A 20,632-nucleotide genomic window follows, 5' to 3' on the forward strand; every position below is an offset into this window, starting at 1 on the left:
TGGGTGTTGTTATCTGTCATCTTCATTCTTTCCTCCAAGGAGATATTGGCAAAATCTTTCCGTAAAGAGCCTGATTGTAAATATTTTAGGCTTTGCGGGCCACATGGTCTCTGTCACAGCTAAGTTCTGCTATCATAGCACAAAGGTGGCCACAGACAGTATGTAAACAAAACAGCAAAGCTCCGCTCCAGTAAAACTTTTATAAGAACGGGTGGCGGGCTGAATTTGGCCCCCGGGCTGCCGTTTCTGGATCCTGCTCTAAGCAAACCATGCCCACCTGTGTGCTTCCTGGTGGACACTCCAAGTTCCCTCTCTCCCTGCTTTCATCTCCACTTTGCAATGGATGGTTTGGGGTGCTTCCATCTGGAAAGCCTCTGAGGTTTTCAAAACTAGGGCTTTGAAAACATAGATGAGACCTGTCTGTTTCTCTACTAGTTTGTGAGCCCCTTGGGGTCAGGGCCAGGTCTTGTTTGACTGCTGAACTCCTGGCAGGGCTTTATAGAAACTCAAACAACACCCCCTTCTTACCCTGAAGAAGCTTCCAGGCTGGGGCAGAGGAGGGGGCCACAGAGAGAAGAGCTCTGCATTCTTAAAGCAGAGGTCAGCTCAATGACAAGAAGGAGGAAGAGAGAGGAATCAGGAGATCAGGCCAAGTATAAACTTCACCGCCACCTTTGGAAAACGTAAGGAAAGGAAACAAACAAACAAACAAAACAAATCAACTACTTAGTTAATCCTGATACCCGAAAGCACTGGCAGACAAAAGTGCTGCCCTGAAAAAGTCTGGCAGTTTCTGCAAAGTTAAACATAAATAATTCTCCAACTATTCTGTCTGCTCTTTAAGCTTTAAGTTTTACACAGTGTTTTTCTTTAAAGAAAGTGAGAAAAAAAAGTTAAATGTAAACGTACCCTATAACCCTGTGATTGCACTCCTTGGAATCTACCCGAGAGAAACGAAAAGGTATGTCCACACAAACACACGCACAGGCCTGTCCAGAGGGCATTATTCCTAAGAGGACCAAACGAGAAACAACTCAAGCGTGCGCCCACGGGTGCACGGTCAAACACCGCGGTGCGGGTCCGACTGGCGGGGTTCCGTCTGGTGGGGTTCCACGGAACAAAGATCAAAGGACTGACACGTGCGAGGGCATGGGTGGACCGTGAAAGTGTGGGAAGTGAAAGCAGCCACACTCAGAAGATGGCTTATTACATGAGTCCATTTCTATGCAGTTTCCACAAACAACAAATTTATAGGGTCAAGAAGCAGATCCGTGGTTGCTGAGGGCTAGGAGTGGGAGCCGGGATTAACTGTAAAGGGACACAAGGGAATGTTGTCACGTGATGATGACATTCTGAAACAGGATTATGGTGACAGTCGCACCACTTGGTAAATTTACTAAAATCACTGAGTTGTGTATTTCCGGCGGTGACTTTTAAGGCATGCATAGTGCGCCTTAGTAAAGCTGCTATAAAAACAAAAAAACCTGCTGCCAAACCATTCTTCTATCCATGGCTAAGAAATAATGCACGAGGGGAAATGAGGGTGACAGTCCCCGGCAGACTGTAGGTTCGTTGCAGTAACATATCCGGTGGGACCTTCCCTATGGTCACTTTTGGAGCCCATCCAGTTCTAAAATCTAGCAGAATTCAGCTTTCACTGGGCATCACTATCTTAAGAGTGGTATCTTAATCTCACTAACATCGTCTAATATCATCCTAATCCTACTATCATACTAATATCATCACCCTTTTACAGCTGAGAAAACAGAATCAGAAAAGGAAGGCAGCTCACTCAAGGACCCACAGCTACTAAGTGAGAGAGACACACTGGAACCCAGGTCTTCCATGATTCTGGAATCTGGGTTCTTTGCCCCGTGCCCCCTATCCCCACCTCCCCGGACACTCCCTTTTCAGCCAGCTATCCATTCCCCAATGACTCTTCGGGCTGTGGGAGAAACGCACAGCACTGCTTGGGCAAAGCTGAGCAAAGGAGGCTAAGCTTCCTTAACTCGCTGTAGTAAATGTTACCTTTCATTCAGGTCATCGGCCCCAGGGAGTCCCAGGAGCCCCCCGACCACTATGCAAGAAAGGCCCTGATTGACGTAAGCTGCACATTTGGGTCAAGCAACACCGAGCAGGTACTAGCATCAGTTTCTGTCTGGAGCACATAGTACCTAAATAAAGCCTGTCTGGGGTGCCCCGGGGTCCAGCAAAGATGAGCCAACAACCAGGGATAGAAATGACCCAAGGCGCAGCCCAGATGAATTTCTCTCTTGAGCTTTTCCTCAGAGCTGTGAGTTTCCAGGGAGCGTTGCGTGCAGGGGCCCGACAATTCCGCCCCGTCTGCCCCGCACAGGGCCTGGCAGGGAGCTGGCAGTGGCCTCCCGACCTCCGGTTCATGGCAGAGAGAGCTCATTGTGCTCCACTGCTCCCAGGCTGAGGCCTGGGAGGCCCAGGCAGCAGTTTGAGTTTTTTCCAAAGGCTGTCTGGCAAGGTGGAGGCGGCCTGAGAGTACTCGTGTCCCTGGAGGGCGTGGGCCCCACGCACCCCGAGACCACAGGTGCAGCAAGACAGAGCATCTCCTCTCCCCATGCCCCTTCCACCCAGGCACACGGACCTCCTCTGCTACTCAGATAAGCCAGGTGCCTGTTCGCCTGCTGGCTTTGCAAGTACTGTCCTCTCTCCCTGGGACACTGTTCTTAGCTACTTGTCTTGCCCCTACTCTTCCCCCCGCACCTTCTCTAGGTCTTTGCTCAAATGTCACCTTCTCTGTGAGGCTACCCCTAACCACCCCACTTAAAAAATCGCAACCTAGCACGCCCCTCCCTGCTCCAGCTTTGTTTTTCTCCAGGGCACCCTTACCACCTAACACGCTGCATGTTTGACCCATTTGTCCGTCCCTCCCCCACCCGCACCCTGCCCGATGTGAGTGCTACGAGGGAAGGGAGCTCAGCTTGTCTAGTGTTCTCTCCGCCATGCCTAGAACAGAGCCGGGCACGTACAGAGCAGCAATCCATATCTCACGAGGGAGCAAACTTCCCCACGAACACCCGGCCTATGAACGGCATCTCTGCAACTAATGCCCAAAGCCAAGGTCACCACGGGAGACTTTGTCAGAGACCAGCTGGGGGGTCTCGAGCCCACTCAGAGGTGCATGAGCCGACCTAGGAGAAGTGGCTGAGGGGCCAGTCAACGTGCCACACGAAGGAGGTGGCCGCACTGATACCCGTCCCGTGCCTCCCCGACACACCTGCGGAAAACCAGTGTGGGTACCTGTAGCCGTAGGTCCTTTTGGTCATACCTCCTAAGCCCTCTTCCAGGGAGGCCCTCTGAAGTCTGGGCTGGGCGGCACCGCTGGATGAAACATAAGGAAGGTAGCTCAGGGGTCGGGTAAGAACCAGGTGGTCATATGTTCTGAGACACCTTGCCCATGCCCAGAAGCTCTCGAGGTGTGGCACTCAAGGCTGTGGAAAAGATGAAGCCCAGACAAGTGAGAGGACACTTGGCCATCCCCAGCCTGAACCTGACTCTTGGCCGGGCTTAACTTATATAACTTCGAGCTGCTCATCACCTGGTCTGTGGGCTTCATCCTTACCTCCCTGGGGCCAGGACTCTGGAGCCCAGCCATGCTGGGAGGCTTTGTACGCTCTACTCTGTGGTCACTCCATGCAAAGGAGGGATGCGTGGTCTGGGAGGTGGAGGGCGGTGGCAGGCAGCTTCTCCCAGTACACTGCTAATTGCGCCTGCTATACGCTAGGTTACTTCCCCCAGCTGAAGGGAGCAGAAGGTTCCTTTTAACACAAATGTTAAAAGCACAGAGGCGTCAGATACCTTGGTCTTGAGTTCCAGCTCCGCCACTAAGTAGCTGGATTATCTTGGGCAATCTCTATACCTTTCTGAGCCTCAGCTTCCTTGTCTGTAAAATGGGGTAACAGCAACTGTGTTTCACTGGGTGGTTGTGAGGAGTTAGTGGGATCACACGTACATGCTGAGCCCAGTGCCTGGCCTGTGGTGAGGGTTCAGTCCACAGGAGACTTTGTTGCTGTCGCTCTCATAAAATAAAGGGAGGAGGGAAGTCAACCCCTAGCCACCTGCTCAGGCTGGCTGCAGCCCTCCCAAGTTTATCAGCATCCCAAAGCAGCTGAACTGGCCAGTAGTTAAGGTACTAGAAATACCTTTCTCCTTCGGATTTCTCCTTCGGATTTCAGGATGGTGCTCAAGAAAAACCAGAATGGGCGGACACTTCTCAGTGACCATGGGAATTATTTCAAAGTGGGGGCCATCAGAGCTAAGAGTGTGACTCTAGAAAAGAAGGAAAAGGGGGCCCAGAGCCACTAAATCCCTTAGTTTATAATTAACAGCCACGCAGTCTCTTTGGTGCTTCTGGAGGCCTCGTGGCTCACTGGGGAAGGGCATACAAAAATAACCCCCCAGTGGGTTTTTGAAGTGTTGAGTCTCTTTGTTTTACTGAATTTTAATGAAGGGCTTTCCAGGCAGGATAAGAGAAGCTCTCAGCTCTCCCCAGGACTGCCCCATGGCCTGGAGTGGAGCTAGGTCCACAGCTGCCAGCCTGGGTGCGCCGGACCCAAAATGGCATCTAGGAGAGGTGGGCAGGGAGAGTCCCTGTCCTCAGATGACAGGTCTTGGGGGAGAAAGCGAGAAAAACAAAAACAAAAGATGTCTCTGTTTCGAAAGAAGGTTGGGCTCTGCTCCAGATACTGGCACAGTTTGGAAAGAGCGATGCTGCTTGGAGGGGCAATGGAGACAGGCAGCTACGTCTCCGAAAGGTCAGAGGGAGTCCCAGGCTCCCCGGGAGAGAGCTTCTGTGGAACGTTCGGGGCTGCCAAACTGGGCCCTGCTGACCAGAACCAGCAGCAAACTGGGGCGGAAGGGAAGGGCACGCCTTGGGAGCCCCAGGCGTGGGCTGTGAGAAGAAAGGAGAAAGGGGGGGTGTTGTCAGAAAAGCCCCCCAGACCCCATCGTGAGGAACAAGTCACCTTATCACACCCACTCCTTGCTGTCCCCTCAGCGAAGCCGCCTGCCAGCGTGAAGATGGTGCAGCTTCGCCGACGTAAGCGACACCCCGCCAGGCCCTCCCTGGACCCCGGCAGCTGGCAACCTCCGGGACCCCTGCGCCGAGGTGCTCACAAGGAGATGGATGTTCCGGGCAAATGCTGTGGCCCCTGTGGAGAGAATGGCGTCCAGGAGCAGCACCGTTCGTCTCCCTGAGCCCAGCTTTCCCTCACGCTCTTCAACGGCTGCTGGCGTACCTGTCAGACTCTTTAAAAGCCGCCCTCCATCACTCTTGATGAATCTTTCCAAGAGGTCCTGGAAAGAAATGGAAGAGATGGCCACAGAGTAAAGTAATTTATGACAACGGAATGATCCCATGTGGTCTACTGAAAATAAGTATTTTTATTACAAAATATTGCATAGAAAAATTCTAAGCTGCTTGCAAGCTTCTCTAGGTTTAGGCTTCTGGCCTTTTCTTCAAGTCCAAAGCAGAAATGACTGTGCGGGGAGAGCAGGCTGTGGACCCAGGGCTCAGGGACGCGCGGGCTGTCCCACGGGCTCGTCCTTCTCCGCCTGCAGCAGGTCCCACTCGGTGAGGAGCTCGGAGGATACCTCAGTGTACAGACGGTCCCAGTCCCAGCTGACGTCGTCCTGCCAGAAGAGGTATTGCTGGGTCACAGGAAGGAGACCTTTTCCCTCTGTCACAGCCGACCTCCCCTGCACCCCCCCACCCCACCCCCACCACCCCGTGCGCCACAGGAAGGCCGCGCTCATGCTGGGGAGCCAGCTGGCCGCAGGAAGGACGCAGCCCGGAGAAGGAGATCCTGTGGCTACTTACCTCTCGGACTTCATGCTCTGGTGCAAGGACTTTGGTGAGGAGCTTCAGGTCGATCTCTCCATCCTGTGAATGCAAACAAACAAACGTGTACACCAACTTGTGCACCCCAGGGGACCTCCGGACAACCATCTCTTGCTAAGTGGGTCAGGGTGTGCGTGGTGGGGCTTCGCAACCCAGACCTACAGAAATGCCTTAAAGAGCAAAAATGTGAGGGGACCGCACAGCCACCGAGGGAGGCGGGACCACCATAATCTCCTGCAGGCTGGGCATTCTTTGCAGGAAGGTCAACACCAAGAGGGCAGGGCATTACAGCGGCAGATCTATTGGGCTTCAGTGTCTACCAATGCCAGTGGGCAGCCGTGGAGGAGGGTGGGAGCCTGGCCCTGAGAGACACTGGGGTAGGCTGGGTCTAGGGACCCCAGATACCCAAGGACGATGGCCCCGCCAGGTGGCCTCAGAGCCCTGTGGAGGAGATGCTGCCTGGAGCCTGCCCTCTGACTGAAAACTGTTCCACTCACCAAGGTCTGGAAGGCTGAGTACTTCATGAGGTCATTGTCAAGGTCACGGTAGGTCATCACCCGGTTTACCTGGACGCTGTATGAAAGAGAGAAGGTGAGATGGAACCCCAGGCGGGACCAGATCCAGGAGAGCCGTGGGGCCACCATCCCCAGAGCCTCCTAGGTAGCTGGGAGGGACCAAAGTAGAAGGACTATGCCTAGCAAAACGGGAGCCCATCACCAGAAATTCCCCATCTCCACTCAGGGAGCAGCACCACTGTACATGGGATTTGGAATGTATGAATTCACATGTTCTCTGCCTCCCACTAACTTCATGCTCAGTGTACCTGGGAGGGGCGGCCACCTGCAAAGCAAAATCTTCTTCCTGTACTTCTTCCAGATCTGGAATAACAGGGATGTCTGCAAAGAGAAGAGAAGCAAGAGGTCAGCAGGACAGACAGGGAGGGCCCTGTCCTGGCCCACTTCTCTGTGTATTATTTATCGCCTTCAAAGAACCAGGTGTGGGGCTGTGGGCTGGGAGTAGAATGGGCACTTGGACACAGTCTCTGGCCTCCAGGGGTTCCCAGGCTTGGGCTGTGTGGTCCTGAAGCACAAAGTCAAAGAGAGACTTCAGAATCCCAGGCCCTACCCCAGCGCCTGCTGGAGGAGAATCTCCTGGGCAGGGCTCAGGATTTTGTATTTTTTCCCAAGATTTCGTTGGTGATCCTGATGTATTCTCCAGGTCGGGAGCCCTTGGAATGGCTCTCCCAAGGGGAGATGCAAAGAAAGGAGAAGACAGTCCCAGACTGTGCTCAGGGAAGTCTGTGTTGCAGGAGCCGGTGAATGAGCCTGCCCTGGCCAGAGACAGAGGAACGTGCTGTGACATGACGTGGATGTCCCTATGAGTGACTGCCTCATGACCAAGGTCCACATGTGCATTAGCTCATCAGAATTTTTGCCATCATCATAGCTGTCAGGGCCCTGAGCCTGACTCTGAAGGACACTTTACACCTAAGGATATGACCGGCTCCCCAGCGGTGTCCCCGGGAGTCTCCACTTGCCAGATCTGGTAGAATCAACAATGCTGATTCTAAAGATGACACTTCTCTTGTGGTGTCACAGAGATCTCTCCCTTCTTCAAACCCTCTATATGAGGCAGACGTGCAGACACAGGAGGACACAGGAGGACACACAAGGCCACTTCTCTTATCGGACGAACAAAGTCATGTGAACGGAGAAGCCAAGAGATAGTAATGTAATGGTGAAGACTTGCTGGAAATAGCCTGTCTTGTCATGGGGACCACCTAACCCCCTAAAGTAGCACTTCCTTTTCCAAATGAGCATCACTGGCTAGAGGCGGGGTTTTGTTTGCTTTAACCAGTTGGAGTTAAAAAAGAAAAGGGGCGGGGGGGGGGGGGGAAGGCCACGTGGAGAGAGAGAATCCTAGAATTCCCAATCCAGCTGCAAACAATAAAGGAGGGAAACGCCCCAGAGAGGACAGAATAGTGAAGAAACCGTTCATTTTTGCTTCCATGGACTGTATTCAATTTTATTTTTAAGATATGCAGCATCGTTCCAAGAACATCTGGGAAGACCTCTGCCACTTTCAGGCTATTCGTTCTTTAGGCTTTGCCATGGGTCTAGGCCAGCTAAGGCAGAGTATAGAAATGTCAAGGTCGTTTGGTCGTTGCTTCTGACTAGGGAGTTACAGATACTGAACCTGGAGAGAGAGGGAGGAAGTGCACGGGGGAGAGACAGAGACACAGAAAACAAGACCAAGAGAGAAAGAGAGTGGTTAATAAATAATAAAAATAAATAAAAATGAATGAATAAAAATTAATAAAAAGAGGTTTAGAAAAGAAATGGCTGATAGGGGAAATAGAGAACACACGCACCCCACCCCCAAAATAATGAACCACGTTCAGCCAGTCCTCTGTCCAGAGAGCAGCTGTGCAGAACTCAGAGTCTCTGTCTCCGTCCTGCTGGGGAATTAGAGGAGTTCTCCAACATTCTATCTCTTATGCTAATCGGAATTTAGCTTTCTCATTCACTCTGGCTCTGCGTGATTAATACCGTCCATGGTGAGAGCTGCTGACAGGACTGTCCCTGAGCCCGGGCTGAGCGGGGCTCCCAGGCTGCAGAGACGGCGCAGAGCCTACGGCCGGGCAGGGAGGAAGCTGGCTGTGCCACACGCCATCAGCAAGGTGACAGTTTTGGAAGGAGCCAGTTAGCGGCTCCTGTCTCTCCTCGGGTGTGGAGTCCAGCCTGAGATGAATATTCAGAAGGTGGTAAGAGGAGGCCCCACGCTGGGTTTAGAGCTCAGGACAGGGTCTTCCCCAAGTCCCCTTTCCCTCCACAGCACTAGCATTTGGGTCCTGTCAACTCTGCCCAGCGTCTCCCAGCTCTGAGGAACTGCACTTCTGCCCAATGTCCACTCAGACTCCCCGTGGGCTTCCCTCTTCAGCCCCACCCCCTCCTCCAAATGCGCACAAAGGAGTGTGGGACTGGCCCATCTGTGACAGATCAGAGGTCAGCCTGGGCCTTGGCAAAGGGGCCTCTCAGAGTGGCACTGGTGAGGCTGGCCACACAGTGGGATTTCTCTCTAATTGGAAGCCTGGTGCCCAACAGAACCCGGTGAACCGCCTGAGTGGGACAGAGCCAGAGATGACAGCCAGGCCGAGGCGAGCTGGAACATTCCGGTGCAGTGACAGCTTGAGCCATCGCAGCAGAGTGGGGCCGTCCAACTCCCGGCCCCCATGGAACAGGTGGCCGAGGAGCCGGTTTGGGGCAAACTTCAAAAGAACTTCACAATTTCACAGTTCTGGTTTCCTACCACGGACAAGGGCTTACGTATATGTAATTTGTTCTTGGAAATTTTCGTCTTGCCTCTCTCCCCTTCCCACCTTCCCCTCAACACACACACACACACACACACACACATCCATGAACAAACCTAGAAAAAGAAAATGGACCTGAGAAATCTGCTTCACCAGACTATCCACGTGGACATTTCAGTTACCGCTGCTTGACCTACATGTCTGGATTGGGGACCCAGGCTGATTCACGATGTCAGACTGAAATCTCAGAATGTGACTAACACAACACTTCTTTGTCAACTGTGCTCAGATTAAAAAAAAAAAATTAAAATAAAATAAAATAGCATGTGATTTTAACAGCCAGGAAGAGGAACACAGGGGTCTGCTCTCGCTGAAAAGTTACCACTATTTAAAAAAAATTAGGGGCACCTGGGGGGCTCAGTGGGTTAAAGCCTCTGCCTTCGGCTCCGGTCATAATCCCAGGGTCCTAGGATCGAGCCCCGCATCGGACTCTCTACTCAGCGGGGAGCCTGCTTCCTCCTCTCTCTCCCTACCTGCCTCTCTGCCTACTTGTGATCTCTGTCAAATAAATAAATAAAAATCTTAAAAAAAATTAATAGTTCCAGGAACTTCATTCTCATTCTGTTCGTGCTACCAAGAGGAAGAACAGGAATGGAAACAGTGAGTAGGTTAATTATACAGGCAGGACGCCCACGCCATGGTTAAGGGCACAGGCTCAGGAGACAGGGAGGCTGGCTTTCAATCCTGGCTTCCCCTTTACCAGCTGCGTGAATTTAGGCTCTCTGTGCCTCAGCTGCTTCATGTGTAAAACGGGGATCATAATTACACCCACCTCACATGGTCACCGTAAGTATGAAATGCAGTCGTCTTTATAAAATACCCATCACTGTGTTCAGTGCGTAATTAACAGATAAAGTGTTGAGCCTGGGAGAAACTATATGGCTCTACTTTCATCTTCTCCTTTAGTTTAGCCCAGTTTGCAGGCGAGAACAGTGAGGCTCAGCAGAGGAGGCAGCTTCATGACCTGAGATCATCGATAACGGACAGTGCTAGGCTTCCAGCTCTGTCCTACTGTAACCCGTGAGCTCATCCTCTCTACCCACTGTGCTTTCTTCGCAGAGGGATGAGCCTGGACAGCTGTTACTCTGCCTGAGACTCATTGTCCCCAGTTCTGGGTACTTCTCTTGATTCCAATCACCACAAATCACTGAAATACCCTCCCTCCCCCTATGCCCCTACTTGCTACTTCCCTCCAGCAAAGCCCCATGGAACAGAATGGAGAGAGTGCACTGATGCCAGAGCCCCGTTGCCCATGTCTTAACTCACTCAGCCTCCTGGAGGTGATGGAGTGCCTCAAACAGTCTGAGGAAAGGGGAGCAAGGCGGGAGGGCTAGGATGCCTCCAGGGCCACGGGAGTGGGTGCCTTCCTCCTCCATCTCAGCCCCGTAGGCAGGCAGCGCCTCCTCACCCAGACCGCCCCGACCGCTCCCACGTGCCACCACGTGCTTCTATCCTTCCCAGCTCTGACCCCTTCAACTCCACGGGTTTTCTTTGCTCTCTGCACTTCTCCCTGCCTCTTCTGTTCTGGAGAGATGTCTCCTGCTGGCTCAACCTGCCTTTCTGCCCTGTTTGTCAGCCGGTTAGCCACACGGTGGGGAAACCGCATTTGCTCGCTTGTCTATTCATTCACCCAGCCCTTCCTTCAAGGAACACTGACGGAGCATCGCTACCTGCAGGTGCGAAGCTCACGGAAACACAGTCCCTGTCTTCACGGAGCACCGGAAAAAAACGGGGCTGAAACAACTAATTGTCTTATGTTCAAAAGGTAAAATATCATATGTGATAATAATTCAGATGCTACAGATAAGTTTAAAGTGAAAAATTTCCTCGTCTTCTATGAGCCCAGTCTGTCTCCCTAGAGGTGCTATTAACAATTTCTCCTATATATTTACTGAAAAGAACACATGCCTACCACAGCACGGATGTCCTTTAAAGGATGTCTGCAAAGGGGATCGCTTTACACATGTAATCTTCTGCAACTTGCTTTCTCTTTCCTCATCAGTACACTGATAGATGTCATTCTTTTAAATGACCACCTAGTATTCTGCTGAACTGGTGCCTCCTGATGCATTTAATCCGGTTCAGAGAAGACCTCATTTAAGAACTTTGGAAGAGGGGCTGGGGAGTTGGGAAAGGTCTCTGAATTAGGGACGATATAGCTCAAAGGCAAAGGATAGACAGGATTAAACCAGGCAGGGATGGCACTGGCAAAGGCACTATGAGGTAAGAAGTAACTTGCAACACTGCAGAAACTGGAGCAAGGCCAGTGGGGTCGGCACAGAGGCCCCGGGGAGAGCGGCATGGGGTGAGGCAGGAGAGAGCACGCCTGATGCCAGGTGAGGAAGGCCCCGCACCAACCAGCCAGGAAACATGGACTGGGTGCTTGCTCTACGCAAGACCCCTTCTGGGGCGCTTCAGGGCAAATCAACATTGATGACGCATGGCAACACTGCAAAGGGAAAACTACACATAAAGAAATAGTAATCATAAAAGCAGAATCAGGAAAATGTACATCCCTTCCTTTGTAGAATCACCTTGGAATCCAACAGGCAGAATTCAGAGCTTTCTACTTTGGCTTTCCATTATAGTTTATTTAGGGCCACGGGGTTAACCTCACCACCCTGTAACAGGTAGAGTAAGTGAAATTTGCCCTACATCTGTCCCCTATATGGTGAACTAGCTGAGGGCGAAAAGCACATCCCAGTCACCGTCTTCCCAAGGACCATCAAACCAAAGAAGAGCCAAACAGAACTGAATGGACAGACGCCCCTCGAATCTGAAAGTCCCACGCAGGGAAGGGCCACGCCCATCTTCTCTGGATGGTTCCAATTATGGTGTAAGTGCTACCGAGCCTTAAAAGTTGCCTGAGTAGTATTCATTTAATACACAACCAAGCACAATCCTTGGATAATGCCTGGATGTGATAACATCACAGCAAAGGTTCTGCCTCCCTTGACAGCTGCAAGGCCTAGCTGGGAAGGGCCTGGGCACACGCAAGAAACAACGGATGAGCCAGCACAAAGTTACAGGGGAGGAGTCATTCAAATTCGGTCCATATGGACCACTGGGCTTTCGTCCTGAAGCTGGGTCACACTGCTCTTTGCCAACTTCCCAATGTTTTCTTTCTTCTTGGGATTTCTGGAGTGCCCCCTCCTGTATCACTCCACTTTCTGGAAGCCCCCAGGAAAGGTTTATTAATATACAACAACAGTAAGAACTTACTTCCAAGAGAGAGACTGCCAAATGGGAAACTCATTATGATGCCAGAGTGCTAGTCTGCCAACAGATCTGCCCCAACAAACCGACTACCAGACGAAACCACAGAATGAAGGGGTGCTGATATAAATAACAGAAGCACGTGGGAACACCTGTAGGATAGACTACAACTGGTTTCAAAGATGTGAGAAGCTGCCATTTGCCCTGAAATACATTCGTTATGGATAATATCATCGTACACACACACTAAAAAGCTAACTATCCAGTAAAGTCCCAGAGGGCTCCTTTTCAGCCCCTGTGGCCTAACAGTAAGAGGCCAGCCTGCCTCTTCCAATAAAGCGGGCTCCAGATCTCCATGACGATTCGGAGATAGCCCGCATTCAAACCCACATGTTGTTGGCCTGTTTTGGTACAACCGGAAGAGAAAGTGATTTTTGAAGACCGGACTCAGCATGCAGGGGTACCCTTGAGTACACCCTGAGTGTAACTCAGGCTCTTTACCTGAAGCATAACTCTGAATTCTGCAAGAAGGAGAGAATAAAGGAGGCCCCCTAATCTGGACCCTGGGTCCCCCAGGGAGCCTTACCTCTCTGTGTCCCTTGAGGGTCTACTCGTTGCTGACTTTCTTGGTTGGGGATTTCTGAATGGGATTTCCTGGTTGTAACCACAAGGGTTTCTGGAGAGCTACAGAAAGTCTCTTCTTTTTTTTTTTTTTTTTAAGATTTTATTTATTTATTTGACAGACAGAGATCACAAGTAGGCAGAGAGGCAGAGAGAGAGAGGGGAAGCAGGCTACCCGCTGAGCAGAGAGCCCGATGCGGGACTCAATCCCAGGACCCCGAGATCATGACCTGAGCCGAAGGCAGCGGCTTAACCCACTGAGCCACCCAGGTGCCCCCAGAAAGTCTCTTCTATACTCAAGCACTTTCTCGCCTTGACACCTTAGTAAAGGATCCAAGCATATGGCCTACCTGGCAGGTTCATCCGAGTTCCTTCTGATGACCTCTCACTCCGTCCTCTAACTAAGCTCCCCAGGGCAAAGTCCCTGCTTGGCTACAGGCACTCTCTTCCCAGAGCTGCTTTCCCGTGCAGTGACCTTTCCCACTTACAAAGCATCCACGGGCTCTTAACGGCCCACATCCACTGTCCATAGCCAAGTTCAATAACCAAGCCACATGAAAGGAATCTAGACATACTGCTTAAGGACACCGCAGGAAGAGTGGTCCACACAACCCCTAATTCTGTGCCCAAAGTTAAAAGACCTCAGCAGAGCCTGAAAGCGAAACAATGTCCATGTTTTTGGGAGATGGCAACTTTAGACCAGAGATCATTATGATTTTTCTCTGCAGCTGCAAAACTTTGTTTTACTGAATACTGTTACCTTCTGCATCACGTATGGGGAATTTTAAACAGGCAAATGGAAGAAGGTCTGATTGAAGATGAAGTTAAGTGAAAGAAATTGGTCTCATTTAGCACATGACAGGATTCATCTGTGTTCCCAAGTCCACTGAGGTGGCATCATGGGCATTCCATATTCATGAGCTGCTGCGACACTGTGTCCCCTCATTTACAAAGAGCCGTGTTCAGCAAATTCTGTCCCTGTGGACACACCGTGCATTTCATGGTCTTGTCAGAGAGACATCAAACGCTCCAGTAACCAAATACCAGAAAATGGCTTTAATTAGCGGATCTCAATCGTATAAATAATTTTTTTTCTAAGTGAAAAAATGGAGAATTTTTGAAAAGAGAGAAGAAAAGGGGAACGCAGTAGGCAACAGGCTTCAAACACCCGAAGGAACAAGAGAAAGAGCCGGTCTCAGAGGAACTCCTGAGCGCGCCTGGGCCCTGCAACCATCCGTCCCTCGCACTCCCCAAGTCAGGGTTTGAGGGGCAAAAACACGTCTGCAGGTCCCTGGCAGGTCCGCTGTGTGAAGACGTTTCCCTGGGACCACCTGATCGAAACCAGGCCCCGCCCGGAATCGCTACTGGCAGGGGAGGAGAGAGGCAGCGGACACGGCAGGCCGGGGAAAGGGGTCTGGAAACTGGGATCCTGGCTAGAGACCCACACCGCAAACGCTGAGGAACAGGCACGGCGGAGCCAGTGTCTACTCTGGAGCAGTGCACGAGCAGGTCCCCGAGGAAGTGTGTGACAGACCGAAAGAAAAGGTGCCCCATCCTGGGGTGCCAGCTTGGGGGGGGGCTGGGGTAGAGGGATGTTCATTTGTGTCCCGCAGGTTGAAATGCCTCTGTGTTCCTGCCCAACTGCATCTCTCTAAATGTTGCCAGGCAAGGAGATCACAGACCTTAAGATCAGAATAGCTGATTGTTCCTCATGGCCCTCCAAGCTGTGGTGACTCTCACGGCTGACGATGGTTTGACGAGGAAGGTTTGGACTGACTTAGTTTCTGGGATCAGCTGGGCCTCCATATGCTGTGGTGCTGGCTGGACCACGGGCTTTGCTAAGAGTGGCAATCCAGCACATGGTAGATTATGGTGTGTGACAGCCTGACCTCCTCATATGACCCCCAGAGGGATTAGTTAGGATGTATCTGAAGGAGCCAGGAATGCAACACCCCAGAATGAGATTTTCCACATCTCCTCACCCAAGGGCACTGAGTGCTTGGAACAATCATTATCAGCAACGCAAAAGGTCCTCAACCAGGATTGAGCCTTTGGAGCTATTCAAAGGTGGCGCTCGCGAGAGACCCAACAAGGCTCACATGGCCCAACAAGGGTTCTCTATAGAGAAAGATCCCATTCAGCCCAGGAGCCCAACACTGGGAGGACCCCACTGCCACCTGTGAGGTGGCCTCTAGGGAACGTCACAGCACGGGTCGCTGGCGGTTGAAGGAAATGAACAAGGAAGAGGAATGCTCTCCACCACTCAAACAGCTCTCAGAGATTGCTGGCGGTTCCAGCTTTGATCTGCACAGATGTGTTAAGGACAAGGAGGGGTAAAGGACTTTGAAAGTGATGAGCAAAAAGTGGCTGAAAGGAATGGAGACTGAGGAACTTTCCACTCTTCAATAAGGCCCAAGATGAGCAAGACAGCATTAACGTGACACGGAGCGCCTTCTCCGAGCAGCCCGTGGAAGCGCGGATGTAAGAAACCAGGCATATCTGATTCTATTTCATCCTCTTCGTGTTACACTGAAAAAAACAAGACAAACTACACCGCTTTTATTCTAAATCCTTAGGTTTTGTATTTTTCCTTATATATATTTATTAAAAAAATGCTACTTTGATCGGTGCCACCCGTGACACTCCCACATACGGAACGCTTCTGAGCAGTTCCCTCCGCGCGAGGCCACTGCTGGTGACAGCCAGCTGGTTTTGATCATAGCCATTCCGAATCGGATTTTCATAAGATAGATGAGGAGTCTTAGTGCTGCTCTCGCTCTTATCAGATGAGAAACAGAGGGGGAGGGGGAGAACGGGTCCTGAGGGAACAGCGCAACAATCAAGGGCTGTGTGGTTCTTTCTCTGTCCCTCCGCTGCTGCAATTTTCAAAGGCGTTTGCCTCGGGCACTTTTAAATGATGGTGTCTCAATTCTGTAATCATCTTTCAAGAGCTTTCTCTTAAAGGGTCTTTTAGGTAAACCTAGTCCGTCAACCACACTTATGGACTCAGGAATCACATTCCCAGTCTGTGTCCTCCTGTGTGTATATATAGACGAGAACACATGCACATACACACACATGCACACACGGACTCCACATCTGTGAACTTTTGGAAAACTGGGAGACCCTAACACTGAAGAGGAAGATCTACCATGTGGCCACATCACGTTCTTCTCTTGCTAGGGTAAGACAGTCCCCGTTACCTCGCCCCTCGATTTCCACTAGACCTAACCCTTCTTTAGAAACGAATTTCCCTGTGTGATGTGTCAGAAGGAAAAGACTTCTCCAAGTGATGGCTAAGAGGGGCACCGAGTCCAACCTCCAAGCACAGGCTATCCCTTCCTATCTCACCTCAGCGACACACCTGGCTGTCAGACTTCAAACCTGGGCCACCCACTTGGGAGAAGAGTCTCCCGCTATCCCAGGGCACAACGGGCTGGGTGTTTGCTTATAGACACTATTTGGAACAACTCCACGACACTGACTTCTTACACGCAGAGAACAGAGTGCCGATGCGTAGTCTCCCTCTTTTCAAAGAGGCATCCTAGAAAACGGAGACCCTATTTCTTTCTAGGCAGATAAAACCCCAAGTCATCTACCAGCTCCCTGGGGGAAGTGGTTCTCACCAAAGCGGGCCTGTCTGCTGCGTGCAGGGCCCCCGATTCCTCCCTCGTCCACTCCCTTCGCACCTGTGGGATGTACCCGGGCCTCTCCCCGAATGCTGGAACACTCCTCCACTGGTCTTGTGAAACTAAATGGGATTAGCTCTGCCCTATCATGAGCCTGTCTTCTGTATTCACCCAGGATGGAACCCAGGGAGTTACAGAATAAATACCCTGATCTCTAGAACGATTTCAGGGAGATTTAGGTCTCTTTTACTTTTGTCAGTGCTTAATGTTGGATGATTTATTGTTAATCACATCCCTCCAAGCTGACGATAGCATGACAGAATGCTGACGGAGCAGTCTGTGTGTGTGTGTGCGTGTGTCTGTGTCTGAGTGTCTGTGTGTTCCTGAAGGGGTGGGACTACAACCTGCCTCATTTAAAACAGGTGTGCACCCACGGCACCTGGCTTTCGTTTGCATTCCCCATTCTGCCTCTTCAGATGGGGACACACAAGTAAGCTGTGCACATGAACAAAGCAAATGGAACCCAGAAAGGTTCGTGATGATACGTTTGGCAAGTCTGGCATGACCAGAGATTTCAAGGCACCACTAGTAGGGTAAAGCAATGAGTCCCGGCTCTGCCAAGAGAGCAACAGATCTGGTCAAGATGTTGGGCTACGCCTTGCAGCTGGACTGGGGCAGGGCGGGGGAGTAAAGTAGAACAGGACTGAGCTGACAAAGCAGAACTAAAAACTGCTCAAAGCCCAACTCAGCTCTCAAAAGCCCTCCTGACATTCTGCCTTTTGGGAAGGCCAGAAGAATGCAGCCAAGCCAGTCTCTCCCATATTTGGTGAGTTAAATAATTCTAAGTATCTCTCCTTCCTATCGACTCTACATATCTATTCTTTCATGGCATATACTTTGCCTACAGTAGGATCATGGGACCTTGAATCACCTCCTGCAAAAAACTAAGTAAATAACAGCTGTGGCTGCATTAAAGAAACTTCTGGCAAGTCCTTCCTTGGTGTCTCCCTAACTCTGGGGACCAGCACTGGCCACACCCATACTGGAGAATAGAGAAGTCAGCCCTGTGACCTTGAGAGTCTATATCTATTAATGCTCCTTTTTCTCTTATGCCCATTAGAATATATCTCATGATGTATTAAAAAAAAAAATTTAAAAACCACCCCTTCTGTCACATCTGCTCACTGCAGTGTCTTCCCAAATATTCCAGCCATAGTTATGGCCTACGGCTTGAGCATGCCACATCTCTTGTTTAGTCACTGTAATAAAAATGCTTTCACTCCAGTGTAATTAACATGCACAGATTCCACCTGTGGCTCCATGACGACTCCAGCTCACACGGAGACCCAGTTCAACCCCCTTCCCCACCATCCCCCACCCCCCGCGGGGGCTCTTCCATGTCCTAGGCATGCCTGTGGTGTCAATCCTCCTGGGCTGCGCCTCAGAGGGGCAGGCCGTGGGAGAGCTACCAGCACCGCCCTTCAGGCCCAGCTGGATGCCTGTGGGTCCTTGGTTCTCACCAACTTCCCAAACTGTCCAGCCTCACAGTGCTCCCTGCGTCAGTCCAGTGACACTCCCTCCTCGTGCCCTGAGGTAGGCTCTCCTCTCCGGAAGACTCAGCAGAGGCACCAGACACCTTCACGGCTTTGCTAGAAAGCAAAGCATAACGAGAGAGAGGGGAACGGTCAAACCTGAGGATTCTGCCTCCCATCACGGGCCTGGTCACATTGGCTTTTGCCTGTCAGCTGGGGGATGCCGGCAGGTGAGACGTGACAGCGAGAGGGCCGGCAGAGCCCAGGACAGGGCTGGTCTGAGAACTGGGGTGGGAGGGAAAATGCCACGGGGTGGGGTGGCTAGAAAAATGAGGGGAGTCCAGCTTCCTCAATAAGCAGGGTTGAAAATCCCCGCCGATACTTTTACGAGAAGGAGGGCTGTGACAGCAGAGTGCTCGGGAGTCACAGGGACATCTAAATTCCAGCTGTGCTGCCTTATAAGAGCGACCAGCTCGATGTTTAGGAATGTGGCATGCGGATCGTTAAACATAAGCATCATCAATGACTAAGTTATGTACTCTTCGAGCTAGAGACATTGTATTCAAAACACAGGCAATCAACTGTTGAAACTGAGCACTTCCTGAATTTTATACTTTACGTTACCCATGCTCCTGCAATTCTTTACCTCTATTGTGCCTGTGTGGCAGAAATCTGATACGCTGCTGAGCTCCCGGCCATCTCTTCCCGGCTCTGTGATGAGCCGGGAAGATCTCTTCCGGGATCAGTGATGTCCTGGTGGAGCCAGAGACCACTGGCAAACATGACCAATGAGACTCGCTTCCCCTGGAGAGCCGGTTGTTGGACATTCACCAGGACATCCCTGCCTCTTAGCCATGTGACTTCTGTGAGTGACTTCCCTTCACAAGGCTTCGATTTCCTCTTGTGCACAGGGGTGATAATCACAGTGTCTCCTCCAAGAACTGCTAGGAGGGTTACTGCAGGTGACGCGGTGCAGGGGCCTGGCTCACAATGAACACAAACATTAACTGTCAATACCGTTTCCTACAAGAACGACTTCTTTCTCCAATCTGTCACCCAGTATCGTGTAAGCAGAACAAAGCACAGATAGAACCGATGGGACAGCTAACCCCTGCACCAGCAAGTCCCACCCCGTCCCACGCCTCTTCTGGGCTGGATATGTAATAGCTCCCGCTCGTGTATGTGTTGGGGGAGGGTGGGAAGGCATAGGTTTAGAAAGACCTTAGAATCCACTCCTAGTGACTCTGAACCTAGAAAAAAAAAAAAAATTTTTTTTTTTTAAAGTAGGCTCCATCCCTAGTGTGGAGCCCAATGCGGGGCCTGAACTCATGACCCTGAGATCAAGACCTGAGCTGTGATCAGACGCTTAAGTCGCTGAGCCACCCAGTGCCCCAAAACAAACTGATTTTAAGGAACATTATTTCATCAAAAAATTAGTGCTGGTTAGAATAGTTTAAAAAGATTAGGGAAGCAAAGGAAAACTAGGTTTGGGGACAATCTAAGAAGTCAAGTCCCATACGCTGAACGCCGACTTAATGGAACATTCTTATGAAGCGAGAGAAAGGAACTGAGACGTCAGGGTTCCAATTTATCTGTACTTAAAGAATTCTCTCCACTTTCTCTTTCTCCCCATTAAAGCTGTGTAGGCTCAGAGTGACTTCACAGTTCGCAGGATAAGGGAGGGAGGGCATGGTGGGAAGATTAAGCACGGAGTGAAAAAGAGCCCAAAAGAGAGTCAGAAAGCCCAGAGCTGGTGATGCCCAGGGAGAGGGGAAGACAGAGGCAAGGGAGCGACAGCCCTCTACAGATGGCATTCTTCTAATTCCACTGACAGTCCAGCATCTCGCATCTCATCCGGCCTCATTGCTTGGCTGTTTTCAGCCACTTTTACCTATTTTCCCTGTTGACATGGATAGAAAATTGAGCAATTACCCTTAAACTCAGAGCTCTCAGATCATCCAGATTGCTACACTTACAGAATTAAGTCCCCAATTGCCCCTGGCTAGAAGTGGCTCAACCCAGCTTGGTCCTTTAGGAATTAAACACTTTATGGCTGGCCATAAGGATTTATTATTCCTAAGGCTTTGAGGTATTCGATTCTGTCAAAACTGGGCCTGAGTTTCAAAGAGCACAGCCCTCTCTGGTGGGAATGGGATGCCCAAGAGGGGCAGAGAGCGGCTGGGAAGAGATGGTGAGCATTGCACCCATGGTCCTGTGGCACGCCAAAATGCAACGGTTAAATGCAAGAAAGAGCCAATCCTTTTTTTTTTTTTTTTTTTTTTTTTAAAGCTCCTGTTTTCAGAGACTTTCTACTTTTGAAAGACATCTTTGGGACTCACAGGTTCTTTCCTAACTTGACTTTCACTCTCAGATGAACTATTTGAAAGGC

At 50.9% G+C, this 20,632-nt stretch overlaps 1 protein-coding gene and 1 long non-coding RNA gene across 2 annotated transcripts in view; both read right to left on the reverse strand.

Annotated features, from left to right (window-relative positions):
• LOC116591724 overlaps nt 1–3,871 on the reverse strand; it is a 37,564-nt gene extending 33,693 nt beyond the window's left edge. Inside the window, exons 1-2 of the long non-coding RNA XR_004286132.1 lie at nt 3,596–3,871; nt 3,274–3,464 (exon numbers count right to left, since the gene is read on the reverse strand). This is a non-coding gene — a long non-coding RNA (uncharacterized LOC116591724). The remainder of the gene's footprint in view (nt 1–3,273; nt 3,465–3,595) is intronic.
• A 1,521-nt stretch (nt 3,872–5,392) lies between these two features.
• IFT43 (intraflagellar transport 43) overlaps nt 5,393–20,632 on the reverse strand; it is an 80,799-nt gene continuing 65,559 nt past the window's right edge. Inside the window, exons 6-9 of the mRNA XM_032344871.1 lie at nt 6,696–6,768; nt 6,370–6,445; nt 5,852–5,914; nt 5,393–5,664 (exon numbers count right to left, since the gene is read on the reverse strand). Coding sequence (XP_032200762.1) covers nt 5,545–5,664; nt 5,852–5,914; nt 6,370–6,445; nt 6,696–6,768 — 332 coding nt within the window. The 3' untranslated portion in view covers nt 5,393–5,544. The remainder of the gene's footprint in view (nt 5,665–5,851; nt 5,915–6,369; nt 6,446–6,695; nt 6,769–20,632) is intronic.

This window comes from Mustela erminea, chromosome 5, assembly GCF_009829155.1.
Source record: "Mustela erminea isolate mMusErm1 chromosome 5, mMusErm1.Pri, whole genome shotgun sequence".
Lineage (NCBI taxonomy): Eukaryota > Metazoa > Chordata > Mammalia > Carnivora > Mustelidae > Mustela > Mustela erminea.